The 23,252-nt window shown below is 42.1% G+C and overlaps 1 protein-coding gene across 8 annotated transcripts in view; it reads right to left on the bottom strand.

The window, feature by feature from the left end:
• The window catches only part of ptprfa (protein tyrosine phosphatase receptor type Fa), a 317,924-nt gene that overhangs the window by 63,629 nt on the left and 231,043 nt on the right, over positions 1-23,252 (bottom strand). For all 8 annotated transcript variants that reach the window (XM_064935762.1, XM_064935763.1, XM_064935768.1 and 5 more), the window contains 7 exons: positions 18,508-18,949; positions 18,192-18,331; positions 17,015-17,112; positions 9,098-9,306; positions 8,834-8,938; positions 7,079-7,160; positions 5,170-5,379 (listed from right to left, as the gene is read on the bottom strand). In XM_064935762.1, coding sequence (XP_064791834.1) covers positions 5,170-5,379; positions 7,079-7,160; positions 8,834-8,938; positions 9,098-9,306; positions 17,015-17,112; positions 18,192-18,331; positions 18,508-18,949 — 1,286 coding nt within the window. The remainder of the gene's footprint in view (positions 1-5,169; positions 5,380-7,078; positions 7,161-8,833; positions 8,939-9,097; positions 9,307-17,014; positions 17,113-18,191; positions 18,332-18,507; positions 18,950-23,252) is intronic.

Genomic DNA, 23,252 nt, shown 5'->3' with positions numbered 1-23,252 from the left:
TGAATAATGTACTGCCAGCGCCTCCACATTGACAAATGCTGCATAGGAACACTGTGTATTAGAGCCATATTAAAGTCAGAGAAAAACAGAGTTGATGTAGGGAAGGGAAGGAGAGAAGACCGAGGAGTGCATAGGGAGGGGTGAATATAGTCTTTATTTTCCATTGTTTCACACATAATCATGCTTACCTCTAAAACCTAATGAAATGACAGGCAACAAAAGCTAACTGTAATGCGGGGTGGCAGTTTTGTTATTTCCCACAACACATAAAACCATAAGCAGGCTTCGTCCTCTCTCTGGATCCGCAAGCACGAATACGCCCGCACGCACGCACGTGCACACACACACACACACACACACACACACACACACACACACACACACACACACACACACACACACACACACACACACACACACACACACCCTATCTGTGACAAACAGGACAGGAGCCAGGAGACTCTGCTTATTCCCCAGGCTACAACTTATCTATATCTCTCTCTGCCTCTCTCTCTCTCTGCCTCTCCCTCTCCCCCTATCGCTCTCGCTCTGCCCCTCTCTCTCTCTCTGCCTATCTCTCTCTCTGCCTCTCTCTCTCTGCCTCTCTCTCTCTGCCCTATCTCTCTCTCTCTCTGCCCCTATCTCACTCTCTTTCATTGTGTCTGCCTCTCTGCCTCCCTTTGTGTCATTTAAACATCTCTCTCTTTTTCATCCATAAATCTCCCCTCAACTGTTACTGCTGTTCTCTTGTCTCCCTGTACTGCATATTATTGCCCCGAGGCTTCCTCTACCACTCTCTCATCCTCCATTAGACTCCATCTCTTCTCTTTCTCTTTACCTCTTACTCTTTTCACCCCTCCATCACTCCCATATGACTCTCTCATTTGTTGATGAAACAGACACCCTTTCTCGGCAGTGCCTCCCCTCCTTTCTTTCCCTCCTTCCATCTCTCCCTCTCTTTCCTGCTGTAAGTGATCACACTGTTTATATGGCCTGTTTCTTTTATCCAATTTCACACTTCCAGGCTATGTTTACCAGCTATTGGAGCCACATAAAGCTGCAGTGCCCTTTTCGCTCCAGTCTCCCACCCACCCCATCTCTCCATCAACCCTGCAATAACTATAAAGCTGAGCTCACTTCCCTGTTTTCCAATGAATGTGATTAGCCTGCTATTTTCTCTGGCCAGGCTTGATTTAGATTCAACAATATGTCAATGTGCTGGCGTCACAGATCTGTTATGTGTCTGTCTGTCACTCTGCTAAACAGAAACAACTCTGTTCTTTCTCAACACAATACACAACACTACACAATGCTGTATCAAGGACCAATGTAGGCACTGTCAAGGTCAACATTTAGTGCTCCAATGTTTGTAAAACCGATTTATGCTTTAAAAAATGTATTCTTATCAACTATGACATCATTTCCAGAATACAGTAAGTTATACAGTAAATATGGGAAAGATGTTTTGCGGATAAGAAGCCGTCTGAAGTGAAGACCATGGACGCCAGTGAGTGAACTGAGGTGAACAATTACTACTGAGGTGAACAATTACTACTGGGGTGAACAATTAGTACTGAGGTGAACAATTACTACTGAGGTGAACAATTACTACTGAGGTGAACAATTACTACTGAGGTGAACAATTACTACTGAGGTGAACAATTACTACTGGGGTGAACAATTACTACTGAGGTGAACAATTACTACTGAGGTGAACAATTACTACTGAGGTGAACAATTACTACTGAGGTGAACAATTACTACTGAGGTGAACAATTACTACTGGGGTGAACAATTACTACGGAGGTGAACAATTACTACTGGGGTGAACAATTACTACTGGGGTGAACAATTACTACTGAGGTGAACAATTACTACTGAGGTGAACAATTACTACTGGGGTGAACAATTACTACTGAGGTGAACAATTACTACTGAGGTGAACAATTACTACTGAGGTGAACAATTACTACTGGGGTGAACAATTACTACTGAGGTGAACAATTACTACTGAGGTGAACAATTACTACTGAGGTGAACAATTACTACTGGGGTGAACAATTACTACTGGGGTGAACAATTACTTCTGAGGTGAACAATTACTACTGAGGTGAACAATTACTACTGAGGTGAACAATTACTACTGAGGTGAACAATTACTACTGGGGTGAACAATTACTACTGAGGTGAACAATTACTACTGAGGTGAACAATTACTACTGAGGTGAACAATTACTACTGAGGTGAACAATTACTACTGGGGTGAACAATTACTACTGGGGTGAACAATTACTTCTGAGGTGAACAATTACGACTGAGGTGAACAATTACTACTGAGGTGAACAATTACTACTGAGGTGAACAATTACTACTGGGGTGAACAATTACTACTGAGGTGAACAATTACTACTGAGGTGAACAATTACTACTGAGGTGAACAATTACTACTGAGGTGAACAATTACTACTGGGGTGAACAATTACTACTGAGGTGAACAATTACTACTGAGGTGAACAATTACTACTGAGGTGAACAATTACTACTGAGGTGAACAATTACTACTGGGGTGAACAATTACTACTGAGGTGAACAATTACTACTGGGGTGAACAATTACTACTGAGGTGAACAATTACTACTGGGGTGAACAATTACTACTGGGGTGAACAATTACTACTGAGGTGAACAATTACTACTGAGGTGAACAATTACTACTGAGGTGAACAATTACTACTGAGGTGAACAATTACTACTGAGGTGAACAATTACTACTGAGGTGAACAATTACTACTGAGGTGAACAATTACTACTGAAGTGAACAATTACTACTGAGGTGAACAATTACTACTGGGGTGAACAATTACTACTGAGGTGAACAATTACTACTGAGGTGAACAATTACTACTGAAGTGAACAATTACTACTGAGGTGAACAATTACTACTGGGGTGAACAATTACTACTGGGGTGAACAATTACTACTGGGGTAAACAATTGCTACTGAGGTGAACAATTACTACTGAGGTGAACAATTACTACTGAGGTAAACAATTACTACTGAGGTAAACAATTACTACTGAGGTAAACAAATACCACCGAGGTGATTCAGTGAAATCTGACTGTGACACGGGGTCATCGTTTTTCTATTATACAGTGCCTTGCGAAAGTATTCAGCCCCCTTGAACTTTGCGACCTTTTGCCACATTTTAGGCTTCAAACATAAAGATATAAAACTGTATTTTTTTGTGAAGAAACAACAACAAGTGGGACACAATCATGAAGTGGAACGACATTTATTGGATATTTCAAACTTTTTTAACAAATCAAAAACTGAAAAATTGGGCGTGCAAAATTATTCAGCCCCCTTAAGTTAATACTTTGTAGCGCCACCTTTTGCTGCGATTACAGCTGTAAGTCGCTTGGGGTATGTCTCTATCAGTTTTGCACATCGAGAGACTGACATTTTTTCCCATTCCTCCTTGCAAAACAGCTCGAGCTCAGTGAGGTTGGATGGAGAGCATTTGTGAACAGCAGTTTTCAGTTCTTTCCACAGATTCTCGATTGGATTCAGGTCTGGACTTTGACTTGGCCATTCTAACACCTGGATATGTTTATTTTTGAACCATTCCATTGTAGATTTTGCTATATGTTTTGGATCATTGTCTTGTTGGAAGACAAATCTCTGTCCCAGTCTCAGGTCTTTTGCAGACTCCTTCAGGTTTTCTTCCAGAATGGTCCTGTATTTGGCTCCAACCATCTTCCCATCAATTTTAACCATCTTCCCTGTCCCTGCTGAAGAAAAGCAGGCCCAAACCATAATGCTGCCACCACCATGTTTAACAGTGGGGATGGTGTGTTCATTGTGATGAGCTGTGTTGCTTTTACGCCAAACATAACGTTTTGCATTGTTGCCAAAAAGTTCAATTTTGGTTTCATCTGACCAGAGCACCTTCTTCCACATGTTTGGTGTGTCTTCCAGGTAGCTTGTGGCAAACTTTAAACAACACTTTTTATGGATATCTTTAAGAAATGACTTTCTTCTTGCCACTTCCATAAAGGCCAGATTTGTGCAATATACAACTGATTGTTGTCCTATGGACAGAGTCTCCCACCTCAGCTGTAGATCTCTGCAGTTCATCCAGAGTGATCATGAGCCTCTTGGCTGCATCTCTGATCAGTTTTCTCCTTGTATGAGCTGAAAGTTTAGAGGGACGGCCAGGTCTTGGTAGATTTGCAGTGGTCTGACACTCCTTCCATTTCAATATTATCGCTTGCACAGTGCTCCTTGGGATGTTTAAAGCTTGGGAAATATTTTTGTATCCAAATCTGGCTTTAAACTTCTTCACAACAGTATCTCGGACCTGCCCGGTGTGTTCCTTGTTCTTCATGATGCTCTCTGTGCTTTTAACGGACCTCTGAGACTATCACAGTGCAGGTGCATTTATACAGAGACTTGATTACACACAGGTGGATTGTATTTATCATCATTAGTCATTTAGGTCAACATTGGATCATTCAGAGATCCTCACTGAACTTCTGGAGAGAGTTTGCTGCACTGAAAGTAAAGAGGCTGAATAATTTTGCACGCCCTATTTTTCAGTTTTTGATTTGTTTAAAAAGTTTGAAATATCCAATAAATGTCGTTCCACTTCATGATTGTGTCCCACTTGTTGTTGATTCTTCACAAAAAATACAGTTTTATATCTTTATGTTTGAAGCCTGAAATATGGCAAAAGTTCGCAAAGTTCAAGGGGGGCGAATACTTTCGCAAGGCACTGTATGTGCACACGTAACCATGACACACTACACAACGTGAGTTGTATGGTTTTGCTGCATCGTGCAGCTTGGGGCGTGGCGGCCCCAGCGTGAGCGTTGGCCCATCTGTTACATACTGTAGCTAGCTCACTGAGAGACGAGAGGAATATCACAACCCACAACTGACTGTGTTATCATCAAATACTGACCAGGCTGAACTGTGTGTAGAATAGGCATGGCTGAGTCAACATATGGCACAAATCACTACAGTAGTACTAACAGTACTAGTATGTTCAGTTTGATTCTACATGGGATGTACATGTCTCTGGGGGACAGTGATAAAGTATGGAATTTGTGTTTGTGACAGGACGACAGTATATATACAGAATAGATGAGGAGTAGTGGTTGTTACTTACAGACTCGTTGTCTTTGAGGGCAGCCAGGACGAAACAGAGGTACTGCTGCTGGCCCGGTAGAGGCTTGTTGTAGAAGCCGTTGTACTTCTTCTCGTCTCCTAGAGTGAAGGTGTCTGGCAGATTGTCCATCTTGGCAGCGATGTAGGGTCTGAGGAACTCTTGGGTCTGTCTCCTCCTTCTCAGGCTCTGGTCAGAACTAGCCTCCAGGAGCTGACATGACATCACAGAGATTACTTAGCTGCAGCCCAAATGGCACCCTATTTCATAAATAGTGCACTACTTTTGACTAGGGCCCACCCAGTATACTATGTAGGGAATAGGGTGCTAATTGGGATGCAGACTTAGACTCAAAAACACACAATCTCGTACTGTTGTGCCCTTTAGCAAGGTACTTAACCCCAAACTGGACAAATCGATAATAAAGGTGTGTTCTATTGCATATAAACAGTAAATACTCAGTTATATAGTACACACACATACTTTTCTTTATGCTCATAAACTGTGTCCATAGGCTACAATTAATTGTGCTTCTAGGCTCACAGGTAAAATCTCATACTGCAAATAAAGCATAGAGTAGTTACGTTTTTATAACATCTTGGTCCTGCAGTCAGACAGACTGTAAAATACCTGCTCCTCTCTCACCTCTTTCTGACCTGCAGCTGTGGTGAGAGATCACAGCTTAATTACATAGCCTCTGTGTGTGTGTGTGTGTGTGTGTGTGTGTGTGTGTGTGTGTGTGTGTGTGTGTGTGTGTGTGTGTGTGTGTGCGTGTGTGCGCACGCACGTTTATTCCTTTGTGTGTGTTCCCATTTGTGTGTGTTCCCGTGTGTGTGAGGGATAATTAATTTACTACCTCCGATGGAGAACTGGGGTAGATGTGTGTGTCTGTAGATTGTCTGTAGATTGTCTGTAGATTGTCTGTAGATTGACTCTTCAGTGGGCATCTTACTACATCTATCTGCCTCTATCTATCTCTGTCTGTCTGTTTCTGTCTCAACTCTTTCCAGGGGTTACTGCACTGCAAGCACCTCATGGTCAAGCTAGCACAATAAACAGACAAACCGAATTACCATTGTCCCTTTGAAAACGCTGGGATATGATGCTTGAGACGTTTTACAATTCCACAGTTCCTGGAAAGTCCATATTACATTGTGATGTAAACTGGCCATGTGACCTTATCCCTCTTCATCACTCTGTATTACAACGGGGAGAGGATGTACTCGGAGAGAATGTCTGAGGCATTCTACAGATTCCTAGAAAGTCAACATGACATTTTTATGTATACCACCCCTATAACCTTGTTCACTGTTGCTCAATAAAACTTTAACCAACCCACTTCATACAGAAAACACAATTTCTCTACCCTATAAAACTGCAGCAATGGCAATGATTTAGATGACAAAAGAAGAAAGTCTGACAATGAGAAAGCATATCTTGCTGTCTCAATATGCTTTGTTTGTATCCAGGTATATTCATTTAACGCACTCTTATGTTTTTGGATGTTCAAGAGACTGCCGTCTTTTTTCTGCAGACGACAGTAGATTGAGAGAAAGCTAACTCATGAGAAAACATAAGAAGGTATTGAAGCCCAAAAGGTCCACATTAATAACGCAAAACAAAAAATGCTATAGCAGCTTTTTAAGAGTGTTTTAAGTGTCTCAAGAACCCAAGAACTTAAATGTAAAGTGTATTGTTTAAATGGAAATCACCATCTTGCACAGAGAAACCAGACATAAGCGCATAAAGGACGATTGAAATGTATACTGAAAGCTGAGAATACTGTAATCAGAGAGGAGGGGAGGGGGGCAGAGACAGAAGATGCTACATATTTAATGGTGCTATGGAAGACAGTGCTGTTTTTTGGTTTGTGCCCAGAGGAAGTGCTGTTGATGCACACACACACACGCACCTCATCCAGGTCCATATCTTCAGGGTTCTCCCACCTACGTAGTGTGGCTGGTGTGACAGGAACCACCACTATGTAGTACCATCTGAAGAGGGAGAGACAGGCAGGGTGAGTAAGATCAGGGTGTGTGTGAGTGAGTGAGTGAGTGAGTGAGTGAGTGAGTGAGTGAGTGAGTGAGTGTGTGTGTGTAAAACACAGTTTTCAGATATCTGTTTTGTCACCACATGCAGGCTCCACTAAGGCCTCAATCCATTCTCCGCAGCCAGAAGTACTCAAACATAGAAATCCCTCCCTCCCTCCCTCCCTCCCTCCCTCCCTCCCTCCCTCCCTCCCTCCCTCCCTCCCTCCCTCCCTCCCTCCCTCCCTCCCTCCCTCCCTATATATATATATATATATATATATATATATACACACACACTCCCATCCCCATGGCCAGATCATTAAAATACTGATTGTATTGTTAAATGAGTTGTCTTTGTTTATCACTCCTGCTGGCTCTGCTTATTAAGGCTTAGCTGTTCCTGTTTCTTTTGAGAAACAAGTACTTGAAACACAATTAAGTCCAAGTAATTTGCAAGTCTGTCTGAGTAGCAGGGGAATAAAAAGTACCTTGTGTGAAAATGCAGTTTTTGCATTGGGCCCCTGATCTCTTATTAGTTACCATTTGAAATAAACTCTTGAAGAAATGGCTTTCTGCTGTATTGGGAGAGTAGCAGAAAGCCAATGTAAACATGGCTATTCTTAATAGCACAGATTTTTCAGATAAAGGCTATTTTTGAAGGTTTTCACTGGTAATTATTGCAGGCTAATCTGGGACAAGGCCAGACTACAGCCCTAACAGTGTTTTCTCTACTGCTCTACCACTGAGAAGAAATGTGAAACTGTGACAAGGATGGATATAAAGGCAAAGGAGTAGTTCTCCATCTAGACAGCCCCGGCGGACACAGCTTGTGTGTGTGTCTCCTCGTCCGCGTCTGAGGCTATTGATTTAGCATTAACATTAAAGGCCATGTTGTTTTCTGTGTGTCTGGTGGGGAAAGCCTTATCCTAAAGTCCAGCCAGCACAGCCTATCAAAACTCTGCTGTGCATCATCCACTCTCTGTCTAAATCCTCTCTCAGCTCCTTACAAAGTGCAGGGTATTCCTTTTAACAGTATGGCTCTGAGATATGGCCTGCAGACACAGAGATGAACGGATGACGTAGCACAACATCCCCCAAGACAACGTACAATAGCAACAGCTCACAAAGCCGTGTCTATCCCCTGCAGTCTTAAGGAGATAGCTGGTATAGTGGTGGTGGAGGATTCATGTTGTTGTATGCAACGACAGTGAGTACAGCATGAGGGTGTATAATACTAGCGGTAGCACTAATAAATGATACTAATAGCTATAGGGATTGAGAAAGCCACGTTGTATTCAGTGGACTGAAGGTGGTCCTCCGTTAGAGGAATGGTGACTCAGGAGCTGACAGTGATTTACCACAAACAATTGTAATCATGCCTTTACATGCACGCACACGCACACACACACACACACACACACACACACACACACACACACACACACACACACACACACACACACACACACACACACACACACACACACACACATACACACCAGCATTGACCAGGAAGGAAGGTGGTGATAGCCCTAGTTGTAGCAGAGACACTGACGATGATGGTGATAGACACAACAGACCTGACAGGGGTGGTGGTGGGGACTCTGGGTAGGGTGATGGTGATAGACACAACAGACCTGATAGGGGTGGTGGTGGGGACTCTGGGTAGGGTGATGGTGAGAGACACAACAGACCTGATAGGGGTGGTGGTGGGGACTCTGGGTAGGGTGATGGTGAGCTTGGGGACTCTGGGTAGGGTGATGGTGATAGACACAACAGACCTGATAGGGGTGGTGGTGGGGACTCTGGGTAGGGTGACCTGGTGAGGTTGAGATAGACACACAACCTCTGGGTGGTGACTCTGGTAGGGTGATGGTGATGACACAACAGACCTGAGCTTGCCCCCCTCCTCTGGGTGGTGTTGGTATTGGATGGGTTTGGTCTTGAGCAGGTCCGGGGCGGTCCTGATGGAGACCTGCTGCTGTAGACCCCCAGCACTGTTCCCTCTAGACATCAACACAAAGCTGTAGTCTGTGTCTGGCTGCAGCCTCGTGATCAGCTTCCTCTTCAGGTTCCCCTGCACCTCCACACTCTGCTGGTTATACAGGATCTAGATAGACACAGAAAGAAGTGTTACACACACACACCAGTGGAGGCTGGTGGGAGGAGCTATAGGAGGACAGGCTCATTGTAATGGCTCGAATGGAATTAATGGAACGGTATCAAACACATCAAACATGTGGAAAACACATGTCTGACTCCATTCCAAATATTCCATTTCAGCCACTACAATGAGTCTATCCTCCCATCAGCCTCCACTGCCACACACGCACTCAACTGCACACATTCTCTCACTCACTCACTCACTCACTCACTCTCTCTCTCTCTCTCTCTCTCTCTCTCGTATAAATTCTAACAAACGGGGTGCTCTGGTCAATGAGTTTCACACAGAACACCTCTTGGCCATCACAGAGGTCAGGCATACAATGAAGTCTCTATCATATTCACCGGCAATAGTCCTTTGTTGAATGGATTGAGTGAAGTCCAGTATAATTCTACTTTCTTGTGATTGTATTCCCCCATTTTCCTTTCTACCTCAGGAGAGGTATGGGTTATTGGTAATGAGGTATGGGTTATTGGTAATGAGGTATGGGTTATTGGTAATGAGGTATGGGTTATTGGTAATGAGGTATGGGTTATTGGCAATGAGGTATGTTAGAGCCTGTCTGAGGATTTCAAGCATGTCCATATCTTACAGCACCTTATGTCCATATCCTATAGCACCTTATGTCCATATCCTATAGCACCTTATGTCCATATCCTATAGCACCTTATGTCCATATCCTACAGCACCTTATGTCCATATCCAATAGCACCTTATGTCCATATCCTACAGCCCCTTATGCCCATATCCTATAGCACCTTATGTCCATATCCAATAGCACCTTATGTCCATATCATACAGCAACTTAGGTCTATATCTTACAGCACCTTATGTCTATATCTTACAGCACCTTATGTCCATATCCTATAGCACCTTATGTCCATATCCTATAGCACCTTATGCCCATATCCTATAGCACCTTACGCCCATATCCTATAGCACCTTATGTCCATATCCTATAGCACCTTATGTCCATATCCTATAGCACCTTATGTCCATATCCTATAGCACCTTATGTCCATATCCTATAGCACCTTATGTCCATAGCCTATAGCACCTTATGTCCATATCCTATAGCACCTTATGTCCATATCCTACAGCACCTTATGCCCATATCCTATAGCACCTTATGTCCATATCCTATAGCACCTTATGTCTATATCTTACAGCACCTTATGTCCATATCCTATAGCACCTTATGTCCATATCCTACAGCACCTTATGTCCATATCCTGTAGCACCTTATGTCCATATCCTATAGCACCTTATTTCCATATCCTATAGCACCTTATGTCCATATCCTATAGCACCTTATGTCCATATGCTATAGCACCTTATGTCCATATCATACAGCAACTTAGGTCCATATCTTACAGCACATTATGTCCATATCCTATAGCACCTTATGTCCATATCCTATAGCACCTTATGTCCATATCCTATACCACCTTATGTCCATATCCTATAGCATCTTATGTCCATATCCTATAGCACCTTATGTCCATATTGTCAGGATTTGGCCAGGGTTGTTCCGGGTTTTGGTCACTAGATGCCCCCATTGTGCTTTTTGACCTTGTGTTTTTTCCCTTGATTCCCATTATTATTTGCACCTGTGCCTCGTTTTCCCTGATTGTATTTAAACCCTTAGTTTCCCTCAGTTCTGTGCTCTGTGTTTGTATGTTAGCACCCAGCCCTAGTGTTCTGTGTATTCTTGTCGATTCCGGTGGACGCTCTTGTGGAATTCTGTTTTTGTTTTTTGAGTATCTCTTGAGGCTTTTTTGTGCTATACCTACCACCTTTTGGATTTGCCATTTTGTATTGAAGGACTTCTCCTTTTTACTTTATTAAATACACCGTCTTAAGTACTGCTGTGTCTGCCTCATCTTCTGGGTTCTGCTGACTATTCGTGGCTCAGTTGGTTAAGTGACTGTTTCTCACTCCGGAGACCCAGGTTCGTAACCGGGTCCTGACACATATCCTATAGCACCTTATGCCCATATCCTATAGCACCTTATTTCCATATCCTATAGCACCTTATGTCCATATCCTATAGCACCTTATGTCCATATGCTATAGCACCTTATGCCCATATCCTATAGCACCTTATGTCCATATCCTATAGCACCTTATGCCCATACCCTATAGCACCTTATGTCCATATCCTATAGCACCTTATGCCCATACCCTATAGCACCTTATGTCCATATCCTATAGCACCTTATGTCCATATCCTATAGCACCTTATGTCCATATCCTATAGCACCTTATGTCCATATCCTATAGCACCTTATGCCCATATCCTATAGCACCTTATGTCCATATCCTATAGCACCTTATGTTCATATCCTATAGCACCTTATGTACATATCCTATAGCACCTTATGTCCATATCCTATAGCACCTTATGGTATCATACAGCAACTTATGTCCATATCATACAGCACCTTATGTACATATCCTATAGCACCTTATGTCCATATCCTATAGCACCTTGTGCCCATATCATACAGCAACTTATGTCCATATCTTACAGCACCTTATGTCTATATCTCACAGCACCTTATGTCCATATCCTATCACACCTTATGTCTATATCTCACAGCACCTTATGTCCATATCCTATAGCACCTTATGTCCATATCCTATAGCACCTTATGCCCATATCCTATAGCACCTTATGTCCATATCCTATAGCACCTTATGTCCATATCCTATAGCACCTTATGTCCATATCCTATAGCACCTTATGTCCATATCCTATAGCACCTTATGTCCATATCCTATAGCACCTTATGTCCATATCCTATAGCACCTTATGTCCATATCCTATAGCACCTTATGTCCATATCCTATAGCACCTTATGTCCATATCCTATAGCACCTTATGTCCATATCCTATAGCACCTTATGCCATATCCTATAGCACCTTATGTCAATATCCTATAGCACCTTATGTCCATATGCTATAGCACCTTATGCCCATATCCTATAGCACCTTATGTCCATATCCTATAGCAGCTTATGGTCCATATCCTATAGCACCTTATGCCCATATCCTATAGCACCTTATGTCCATATCCTATAGCATCTTATGTCCATATCCTATAGCACCTTATGTCCATATCCTATAGCACCTTATGTCCATATCCTATAGCACCTTATGTCCATATCCTATAGCACCTTATGTCCATATCCTATAGCATCTTATGTCCATATCCTATAGCACCTTATTCCCATATCCTATAGCACCTTATGTCCATATCCTATAGCACCCTATGTCCATATCCTATAGCACCTTATGTCCATATCCTATAGCACCTTATGTCCATATCCTATAGCACCTTATGCCATATCCTATAGCACCTTATGTCAATATCCTATAGCACCTTATGTCCATATGCTATAGCACCTTATGCCCATATCCTATAGCACCTTATGTCCATATCCTATAGCAGCTTATGGTCCATATCCTATAGCACCTTATGCCCATATCCTATAGCACCTTATGTCCATATCCTATAGCATCTTATGTCCATATCCTATAGCACCTTATGTCCATATCCTATAGCACCTTATGTCCATATCCTATAGCACCTTATGTCCATATCCTATAGCACCTTATGCCCATATCCTATAGCACCTTATGTCCATATCCTATAGCACCTTATGTCCATATCCTATAGCACCTTATGTCCATATCCTATAGCACCTTATGTCCATATCCTATAGCACCTTATGTCCATATCCTATACCACCTTATGTCCATATCCTATAGCACCTTATTCCCATATCCTATAGCACCTTATGTCCATATCCTATAGCACCTTGTGCCCATATCATACAGCAACTTATGTCCATATCTTACAGCACCTTATGTCCATATCTTACAGCACCTTATGTCCATATCCTATAGCACCTTATGCCCATATCATACAGCAACTTATGTCCATATCTTACAGCACCTTATGTCTATATCTCACAGCACCTTATGTCCATATCCTATAGCACCTTATGTCCATATCCTATAGCACCTTATGTCCATATCCTATAGCACCTTATGCCCATATCCTATAGCACCTTATGTCCATATCCTATAGCACCTTATGTCCATATCCTATAGCACCTTATGTCCATATCCTATAGCACCTTATGTCCATATCCTATAGCACCTTATGTCCATATCCTATAGCATCTTATGTCCATATCCTATAGCACCTTATTCCCATATCCTATAGCACCTTATGTCCATATCCTATAGCACCTTGTGCCCATATCATACAGCAACTTATGTCCATATCTTACAGCACCTTATGTCTATATCTTACAGCACCTTATGTCCATATCCTATAGCACCTTGTGCCCATATCATACAGCAACTTATGTCCATATCTTACAGCACCTTATGTCTATATCTCACAGCACCTTATGTCCATATCCTATCACACCTTATGTCTATATCTCACAGCACCTTATGTCCATATCCTATAGCACCTTATGTCCATATCCTATAGCACCTTATGCCCATATCCTATAGCACCTTATGTCCATATCCTATAGCACCTTATGTCCATATCCTATAGCACCTTATGTCCATATCCTATAGCACCTTATGTCCATATCCTATAGCACCTTATGTCCATATCCTATAGCACCTTATGTCCATATCCTATAGCACCTTATGTCCATATCCTATAGCACCTTATGTCCATATCCTATAGCACCTTATGTCCATATCCTATAGCACCTTATGTCCATATCCTATAGCACCTTATGTCCATATCCTATAGCACCTTATGTCCATATCCTATAGCACCTTATGTCCATATCCTATAGCACCTTATGTCCATATCCTATAGCACCTTATGTCCATATCCTATAGCACCTTATGTCCATATCCTATAGCACCTTATGTCCATATCCTATAGCACCTTATGTCCATATCCTATAGCACCTTATGTCCATATCCTATAGCACCTTATGTCCATATCCTATAGCACCTTATGTCCATATCCTATAGCACCTTATGTCCATATCCTATAGCACCTTATGTCCATATCCTATAGCACCTTATGTCCATATCCTATAGCACCTTATGTCCATATCCTATAGCACCTTATGCCCATATCATACAGCACCTTATGTCCATATCTTACAGCACCTTATGTCCATATCCTATAGCACCTTGTGCCCATATCATACAGCAACTTATGTCCATATCTTACAGCACCTTATGTCTATATCTCACAGCACCTTATGTCCATATCCTATCACACCTTATGTCTATATCTCACAGCACCTTATGTCCATATCCTATAGCACCTTATGTCCATATCCTATAGCACCTTATGCCCATATCCTATAGCACCTTATGTCCATATCCTATAGCACCTTATGTCCATATCCTATAGCACCTTATGTCCATATCCTATAGCACCTTATGTCCATATCCTATAGCACCTTATGTCCATATCCTATAGCACCTTATGTCCATATCCTATAGCACCTTATGTCCATATCCTATAGCACCTTATGTCCATATCCTATAGCACCTTATGTCCATATCCTATAGCACCTTATGTCCATATCCTATAGCACCTTATGTCCATATCCTATAGCACCTTATGTCCATATCCTATAGCACCTTATGTCCATATCCTATAGCACCTTATGTCCATATCCTATAGCAGCTTATGGTCCATATCCTATAGCACCTTATGCCCATATCCTATAGCACCTTATGTCCATATCCTATAGCATCTTATGTCCATATCCTATAGCACCTTATGTCCATATCCTATAGCACCTTATGTCCATATCCTATAGCACCTTATGTCCATATCCTATAGCACCTTATGTCCATATCCTATAGCACCTTATGTCCATATCCTATAGTCCATATCCACCTTATGTCCATATCCTATAGCACCTTATGTCCATATCCTATAGCACCTTATGTCCATATCCTATAGCACCTTATGTCCATATCCTATAGCACCTTATGCCCATATCCTATAGCACCTTATGTCCATATCCTATAGCACCTTGTGCCCATATCATACAGCAACTTATGTCCATATCTTACAGCACCTTATGTCCATATCCTATAGCAACTTATGTCCATATCCTATAGCACCTTGTGCCCATATCATACAGCAACTTATGTCCATATCTTACAGCACCTTATGTCTATATCTCACAGCACCTTATGTCCATATCCTATCACACCTTATGTCTATATCTCACAGCACCTTATGTCCATATCCTATAGCACCTTATGTCCATATCCTATAGCACCTTATGCCCATATCCTATAGCACCTTATGTCCATATCCTATAGCACCTTATGTCCATATCCTATAGCACCTTATGTCCATATCCTATAGCACCTTATGTCCATATCCTATAGCACCTTATGTCCATATCCTATAGCACCTTATGTCCATATCCTATAGCACCTTATGTCCATATCCTATAGCACCATATGTCCATATCCTATAGCACCTTATGTCCATATCCTATAGCACCTTATGTCCATATCCTATAGCACCTTATGTCCATATCCTATAGCACCTTATGCCCATATCCTATAGCACCTTATGTCCATATCCTATAGCACCTTATGTTCATATCCTATAGCACCTTATGTACATATCCTATAGCACCTTATGTCCATATCCTATAGCACCTTGTGCCCATATCATACAGCAACTTATGTCCATATCTTACAGCACCTTATGTCTATATCTCACAGCACCTTATGTCCATATCCTATAGCACCTTATGCCCATATCATACAGCAACTTATGTCCATATCTTACAGCACCTTATGTCTATATCTCACAGCACCTTATGTCCATATCCTATCACACCTTATGTCTATATCTCACAGCACCTTATGTCCATATCCTATAGCACCTTATGTCCATATCCTATAGCACCTTATGCCCATATCCTATAGCACCTTATGTCCATATCCTATAGCACCTTATGTCCATATCCTATAGCACCTTATGTCCATATCCTATAGCACCTTATGTCCATATCCTATAGCACCTTATGTCCATATCCTATAGCACCTTATGTCCATATCCTATAGCACCTTATGTCCATATCCTATAGCACCTTATGTCCATATCCTATAGCACCTTATGTCCATATCCTATAGCACCTTATGCCCATACCCTATAGCACCTTATGTCCATATCCTATAGCACCTTATGTCCATATCCTATAGCACCTTATGTCCATATTCTATAGCAGCTTATGGTCCATATCCTATAGCACCTTACGCCCATATCCTATAGCACCATATGTCCATATCCTATAGCACCTTATGTCCATATCCTATAGCACCTTATGTCCATATCCTATAGCACCTTATGTCCATATCCTATAGCACCTTATGTCCATATCCTATAGCACCTTATGTCCATATCCTATAGCACCTTATGTCCATATCCTATAGCACCTTATGTCCATATCCTATAGCACCTTATGTCCATATCCTATAGCACCTTATGTCCATATCCTATAGCACCTTATGTCCATGGAACGGTAATTTTGCCACTGCTCCCTCAACAATCAGCACAGATGAAAGTCTATCTGACGTGAGACAATGACTCCTGTCAGGTTGTAGATGTTCTTCTTGACTTACCTTGAAAGGCACTTGAGACTTGTAGGTTTCTGGCACTTCCCAAGTCAGCAAGACAGAGGTCTTCATCACAGTTTTCACACCAAAGTTTTTGGTGAACTCTGGGGGAGTTGGAGGAGGGAGAAAGGGGGAGAGTGGACACACAGAGGATGAATTATAAAAGAGCTGTACTTTTTAATGGTCATATTAAGGCATGTTATTGCATTTACCCTTTAACACCAAGGCTACTCCCATGAGCTTTACTCTACATTCAACTTTACTAAAGACACGCACGCACACGCACACACGCACACACACACACACACACACACACACACACACACACACACACACACACACACACACACACACACACACACACACACACACACACACACACACACACACACACACACACACACACACACACACACACAGTAGTATGAAGGTGCTAACTGGCACTGTGAAGCTTGACTATAAATAGCTAGCAGCAGGGGGATAAACATGTATTGATGTACCCTAATAACATGTAAGGAGTGTTCCCTGTTACTGCTGTACTGGTCTGCTGTACCATAGGAGGCTGCTGAGGGGAGGACGGCTCATAATAATGTCCGGAATGGAGCGAATGGCTTTGATACCATTCCACTCCAGCCATTACCATGAGCCCGTCCTCACCAATTAAGCTGCCACCAACCTCCTCTGTGCTGTACTGGTTATGCTGGACTCCTTCTGCCAATCTAGTCCAGTTGCCACCAGCTTCCAAAAACACACGGCTACGCATAGGTTCCTCTCACATAACATCTGACCTGTCTGTGCCAGAGAGACTGGTTGTGTGTGTGTGTGTGTGTGTGTGTGTGTGTGTGTGTGTGTGTGTGTGTGTGTGTGTGTGTGTGTGTGTGTGTGTGTGTGTGTGTGTGTGTGCGTGCGTGCGTGCGTGCGTGCGTGCGTGCGTGCGTGAGTGAGTGTATTTGCATGGATCTGTACATGTGGGTCTGGTGTGTCTGCACCTGTGTAAGACTATTTATTGAGATCAGCAGAGCTCACGAGGCATGGAGGTCGACAACATCATGCCCTATCTGGATGTGTGTGCGCGTGTGTGTCGGTTCCCCCGACCTTTGGGCTTACATGCAATGATCCCTGGTGCATAATGTGTGTACTCAAGTAATGGGGGGTGCAACAGAGCATGTGTGTGAGTTCTCACCAGGCATGGAGGTAGACATGGTCCTACTCTGAATACTAGGACTGTTGGGTCCGGCTCCCTTGCTGGTGAAAGCCCTGACCCTGATGTCATAGGTGGTATCAGGCTGCAGCCCCATGATGGTCATCTGGGTCTCTATCGTGCTGTTGAGATAGAAACAATAAGATCGGTTTTAGTGTTTTGATAAGAATACGCATTTTATTGTGTTTGTGTCGTCAGAACTCCTTACAGAACATAAAATACAACAAAAAACATCTAGACATTATAAAGGGCAGGGGACTGTACAAGGGACTTGAAAAAGTGAATAATTCAATAATACCTATTGGTGTGGTTCTGTTGGCTGTTGATATCTCTGTACACCACCACGTACTGGACGATCCTCCCGTTCCTCTCAGCCAGCGCCGGAGGCTCCCAGGCCAGCTTGGTAGTAGTCGTGGTCAGGCCTACGACACTCAGGTTCTGGGGGTAACTGCTGGGCACATCGTCCGGCGTCGTAATCTCCTTCACGTACTCCTCGCCGGTGCCCGCCCGGTTCTTGGCGCAGAGCTTGAAGACGTACGTGGCGCCCTTGTGCAGGCCAGTGACAGTGAAGTGGTCGTCTGTCTTCTTGAAGTCCTTTACAGTGAACGACTCCTCCTCCATACGTTTGTACTGAAGCTGGTAGCCAACATGCTCTCCCACCATCTCCTTCGGTGGTTGCCACTGGATGAGGGCTGTGTTACCAATGGTGGTACTGATCATCATAGTGGGCCTGCCTGGGACTAACGGGCAGAGAGAGGAATTAGGATCATTAGCATAATGACATAGAACACACTTAATAATGACATACACCACACTTAATAATGACATAGAACACACTTAATAATGACATATAACACGCATAATAATTGCAAACAACACACATAATAATGACACAGAACACACTTAACAATGACACAGGACACACCTAATAATGACACAGGACACACTAAATAATGACACAGAACACACTAAATAATGACACAGGACACACTAAATAATGACACAAGACACACTAAATAATGACACAGAACACACTTAATAATGACACAGGACACACTTAATAATGACACAGAACACACTTAATAATGACACAGAACACACTAAATAATGACACAGAACACACTAAATAATGACACATAACACACTTAATAATGACACAGAACACACTTAATAATGACACAGAACACACTTAATAATGACACAGAACACACTAAATAATGACACAGAACACACTTAATAATGACACAGAACACACTTAATGACACAGAACACACTTAATAATGACACAGAACACACTAAATAATGACACAGGACACACTAAATAATGACACAGAACACACTTAATAATGACACAGAACACACTTAATAATGACACAGGACACACTAAATAATGACACAGAACACACTTAATAATGACACAGAACACACTTAATGACACAGAACACACTTAATAATGACACTAACACTTAATAATGACAAAGGACACACGTATTAATGACACAGAACACTTAAATGATTACTACCACTACATTATTATTCAGTACTACCATAAGTTACCACTGTAAAATGTAAATATACTGGACAATTACTGCTGTTACTCTAACCATTAAGACCATGGGGGACCAGTAAACTATAAGGGCCTGCTGATTTCTGTGTCCGAAATGGCCCCCTATTCCCTATATCCCCCTTTTGTAGGATTGCGGACCAATTTCACAACAACAACAAACCAAAAAAACTTAGTCCGGGTCTCAACTTACTTTTGAGAGTTAGAATAATAGAATACACAAGGTGAAACTTTGAAAAGTGGTTGTGCATCAGCAGTCACTCAATTAGCCCATGTCAGCATTTTTTTCTCCCATATTGGTAAATGAGTCTAGTGGCCAGCTATCTAACCTTGTAGTAAGCATGGTGGAATTACCACCCGGGGTGGGCCCATTGATCATCAGTTATCATATTAAAAACAGCAAACATTTACCTCCCCCTACGGCAAATTGTGTAGGTGTAGGATTTCATGAAATTTGTTGTAAAACTGCATATTTTTCTCTCTGCCCGATGGCAAAATTAGTAGAACTGCATGAAATGAGTTCTAAAATTGCAAATTCTTCTTTCTGCCCGATGGTAACATGCGTAGTATTGCAGCAAACTTGCTTTAAAACGGCAACATTGCAGAAGTGCAGGAAATTAACTTTAAAACTAAAACTATATATATTATTTTAGACCCAAAACTTCTGCAGCCCCACATGATGAGTTCTGTTTTTTTGTGTCCCCCATCATAGTTGCCCATCCCTGCCCTACTGTATATAGCGCACTACTTTTAATAAATCCGAGTATTATTGGTCAACAGTAGTGAACTACATGAGGAATAGGGTACAATTTGGGAGGCAGCCATAGTGTGTAGTCATGGAGGCAGCCATAGTGTGTAGTCATGGAAGCAGCCATAGTGTGTAGTCATGGAGGCAGCCATAGTGTGTAGTCATGGAGGCAGCCATAGTGTGTAGTCATGGAGGCAGCCATAGTGTGTAGTCATGGAGGCAGCCATAGTGTGTAGTCATGGAAGCAGCCATAGTGTGTAGTCATGGAGGCAGCCATAGTGTGTAGTCATGGAGGCAGCCATAGTGTGTAGTCATGGAGGCAGCCATAGTGTGTAGTCATGGAGGCAGCCGTAGTGTGTAGTCATGGAGGCAGCCATAGTGTGTAGTCATGGAGGCAGCCATAGTGTGTAGTCATGGAGGCAGCCATAGTGTGTAGTCATGGAGGCAGTCATGGAGGCAGCCATAGTGTATAGTCATGTGTAGTCATGGAGGCAGCCATAGTGTGTAGTCATGGAGGCAGCCGTAGTGTGTAGTCATGGAGGCAGCCATAGTGTGTAGTCATGGAGGCAGCCATAGTGTGTAGTCAGAGTAAGAGGGAAGTTTCAGGTCAAGTCAGTTAAAGTGGGTACTACTGTTCAGTTTGTAGTTTTGACTGCAGTGACGTTATCACGGAAACTCACACCAGGACTTCTTCTTCTCAACTTTCTACGAACTCAATTCCCATGCTCTCTCTAAAAAACTAAAACCCCCACCGGCCACGACTTACACAGCCCTGTCACTGTCACACAAGGAAGCTGTAGCTGCATTCATTAATAAATAAACAATGAGTAACGATAACTTGGCTATATACAGTAGACCATGACATAGTCGATGTGCAGGGGTAAATGGTAATTGACGTAGATACAGTTGAAGTCGGAAGTGTACATACACCTTAGCCAAATACATTAAAAACTCAGTTTTTCACAATTCCTGTCATTTAATCCTAGTAAAAACTCCCTTTTTTTTAGGTCAGTGAGGATCACCACTTTATTTTAAGAATGTGAAATGTCAGAATAATATAATTATTTATTTAAGCTTTTATTTCTTTCATCACATTCCTAGTGGGTCAGAAGTTTACATAAGCTCAATTAGTATTTGATATCATTGCCTTTAAATTGTTTAACTTGGATCAAACGTTTTAGGTAGACTTCCAGAAGCTTCCCACAATAAGTTGGGTGAATTTTGGCCCACTCCTCCTGACAGCTGGTGTAACTGAGTCAGGTTTGTAGGCCTCCTTGCTCACACACGCTTTTTCAGTTCTGCCCACACCTGTTCTATCGGATTGAGGTCAGAGCTTTGTGATGGCCACTCCAATACCTTGACTTTGTTGTCCTTAAGCCATTTTGCCACAACTTTGGAAGTATGCCTGGGGTCATTGTCCGTTTGGAAGACCCATTTGCGACCAAGCTTTAACTTCCTGACCGATGTCTTGAGATGTTGCTTCAATATATTCACAACATTTTCTTTCCTCATGATGCCCTCTATTTTGTGAAGTGCACCAGACCCTCCTGCAGCCATGCACCCCCACAACATGATGCTGCCACCCCCGTGCTTCACGGTTGGGATGGTGTTCTTCAGCTTGCAAGCATCCCCCTGTTTCCTCTAAACATAACAATGGTCATTATGGCCAAACAGTTCTATTTTTGTTTCATCAGACCAGAGGACATTTCTCCAAAAACTATGATCTTTGTCCCCATGTGAGGTTGCAAATCGTAGTCTGGCTTTTTTATGGCGGTTTTGGAGCAGTGACTTCTTCCTTGCTGAGGGGCCTTCCAAATTATGTAAATATAGGACTCGTTTTAAATTTTTAACTGGTTCCTCCTGCATCTTCACAGGGTCCTTTGCTGTTGTTCTGGGATTGATTTGCACTTTTCTCACCAAAGTACGTTCATCTCTAGGAGACAGAACGCGTCTCCTTCCTGAGCGATATGATGGCTGTGTGGTCTCATGGTGTTTATACTTGTGTACTATTGTTTGTACAGTTGAACATGGTACCTTCAGGCATTTGGAAATTGCTCCCAAGGATGAACCAGACTTGTGGAGGTCTACAATTTTGTTTCTGAGGTCTTGGCTGATTTCTTTTGATTTTCCCATGATGTCAAGCAAAGAGGCACTGAGTTTGAAGGTAGGCCTTGAAATACATCCACAGGTACACCTCCAATTGACTCAAATGATGTCAATTAGCCTATCAGAAGCTTATAAAGCCATGACATCATTTTCTGGAATTTTCCAAGCTGTTTAAAGGCACAGTCAATTTAGTGTATGTAAACTTCTGACTCACTGGAATTGTGACATAGTGAATTATAAGTGAAATAATCTGTTTGTAAACAATTGTTGGAAAAATTACTTGTGTCATGCACAAAGTAGATGTCCTAACCGACTTGCCAAAACTATAGTTTGTTAACAAGAAATTTGTGGAGTGGTTGAAAAATGAGTTTTAATGACTCCAACCTAAGTATATGCAATATTACGACTTCAAATGATATATATATATATATATATATATATATATATATATATATACAGTATGTACACATAACTAGGATGTGACTAGGCAACAGTATAGATAATAAACAGTAGCAGCAGCATATGTGATGAGTCAAAAAAGTTTGCTTGAAAAGGTTCAATGCAGACAGTTAAATAGCTAACCAAATATCTACCCGAACCATCTATTTAGCAGGCTTGGAGGTAA

Source organism: Oncorhynchus masou, chromosome 24 (assembly GCF_036934945.1).
Source record: "Oncorhynchus masou masou isolate Uvic2021 chromosome 24, UVic_Omas_1.1, whole genome shotgun sequence".
NCBI lineage: Eukaryota > Metazoa > Chordata > Actinopteri > Salmoniformes > Salmonidae > Oncorhynchus > Oncorhynchus masou.
Note: the sequence above shows the minus strand (reverse complement) of the source record. Positions and strands in the feature narration are given on the sequence as shown.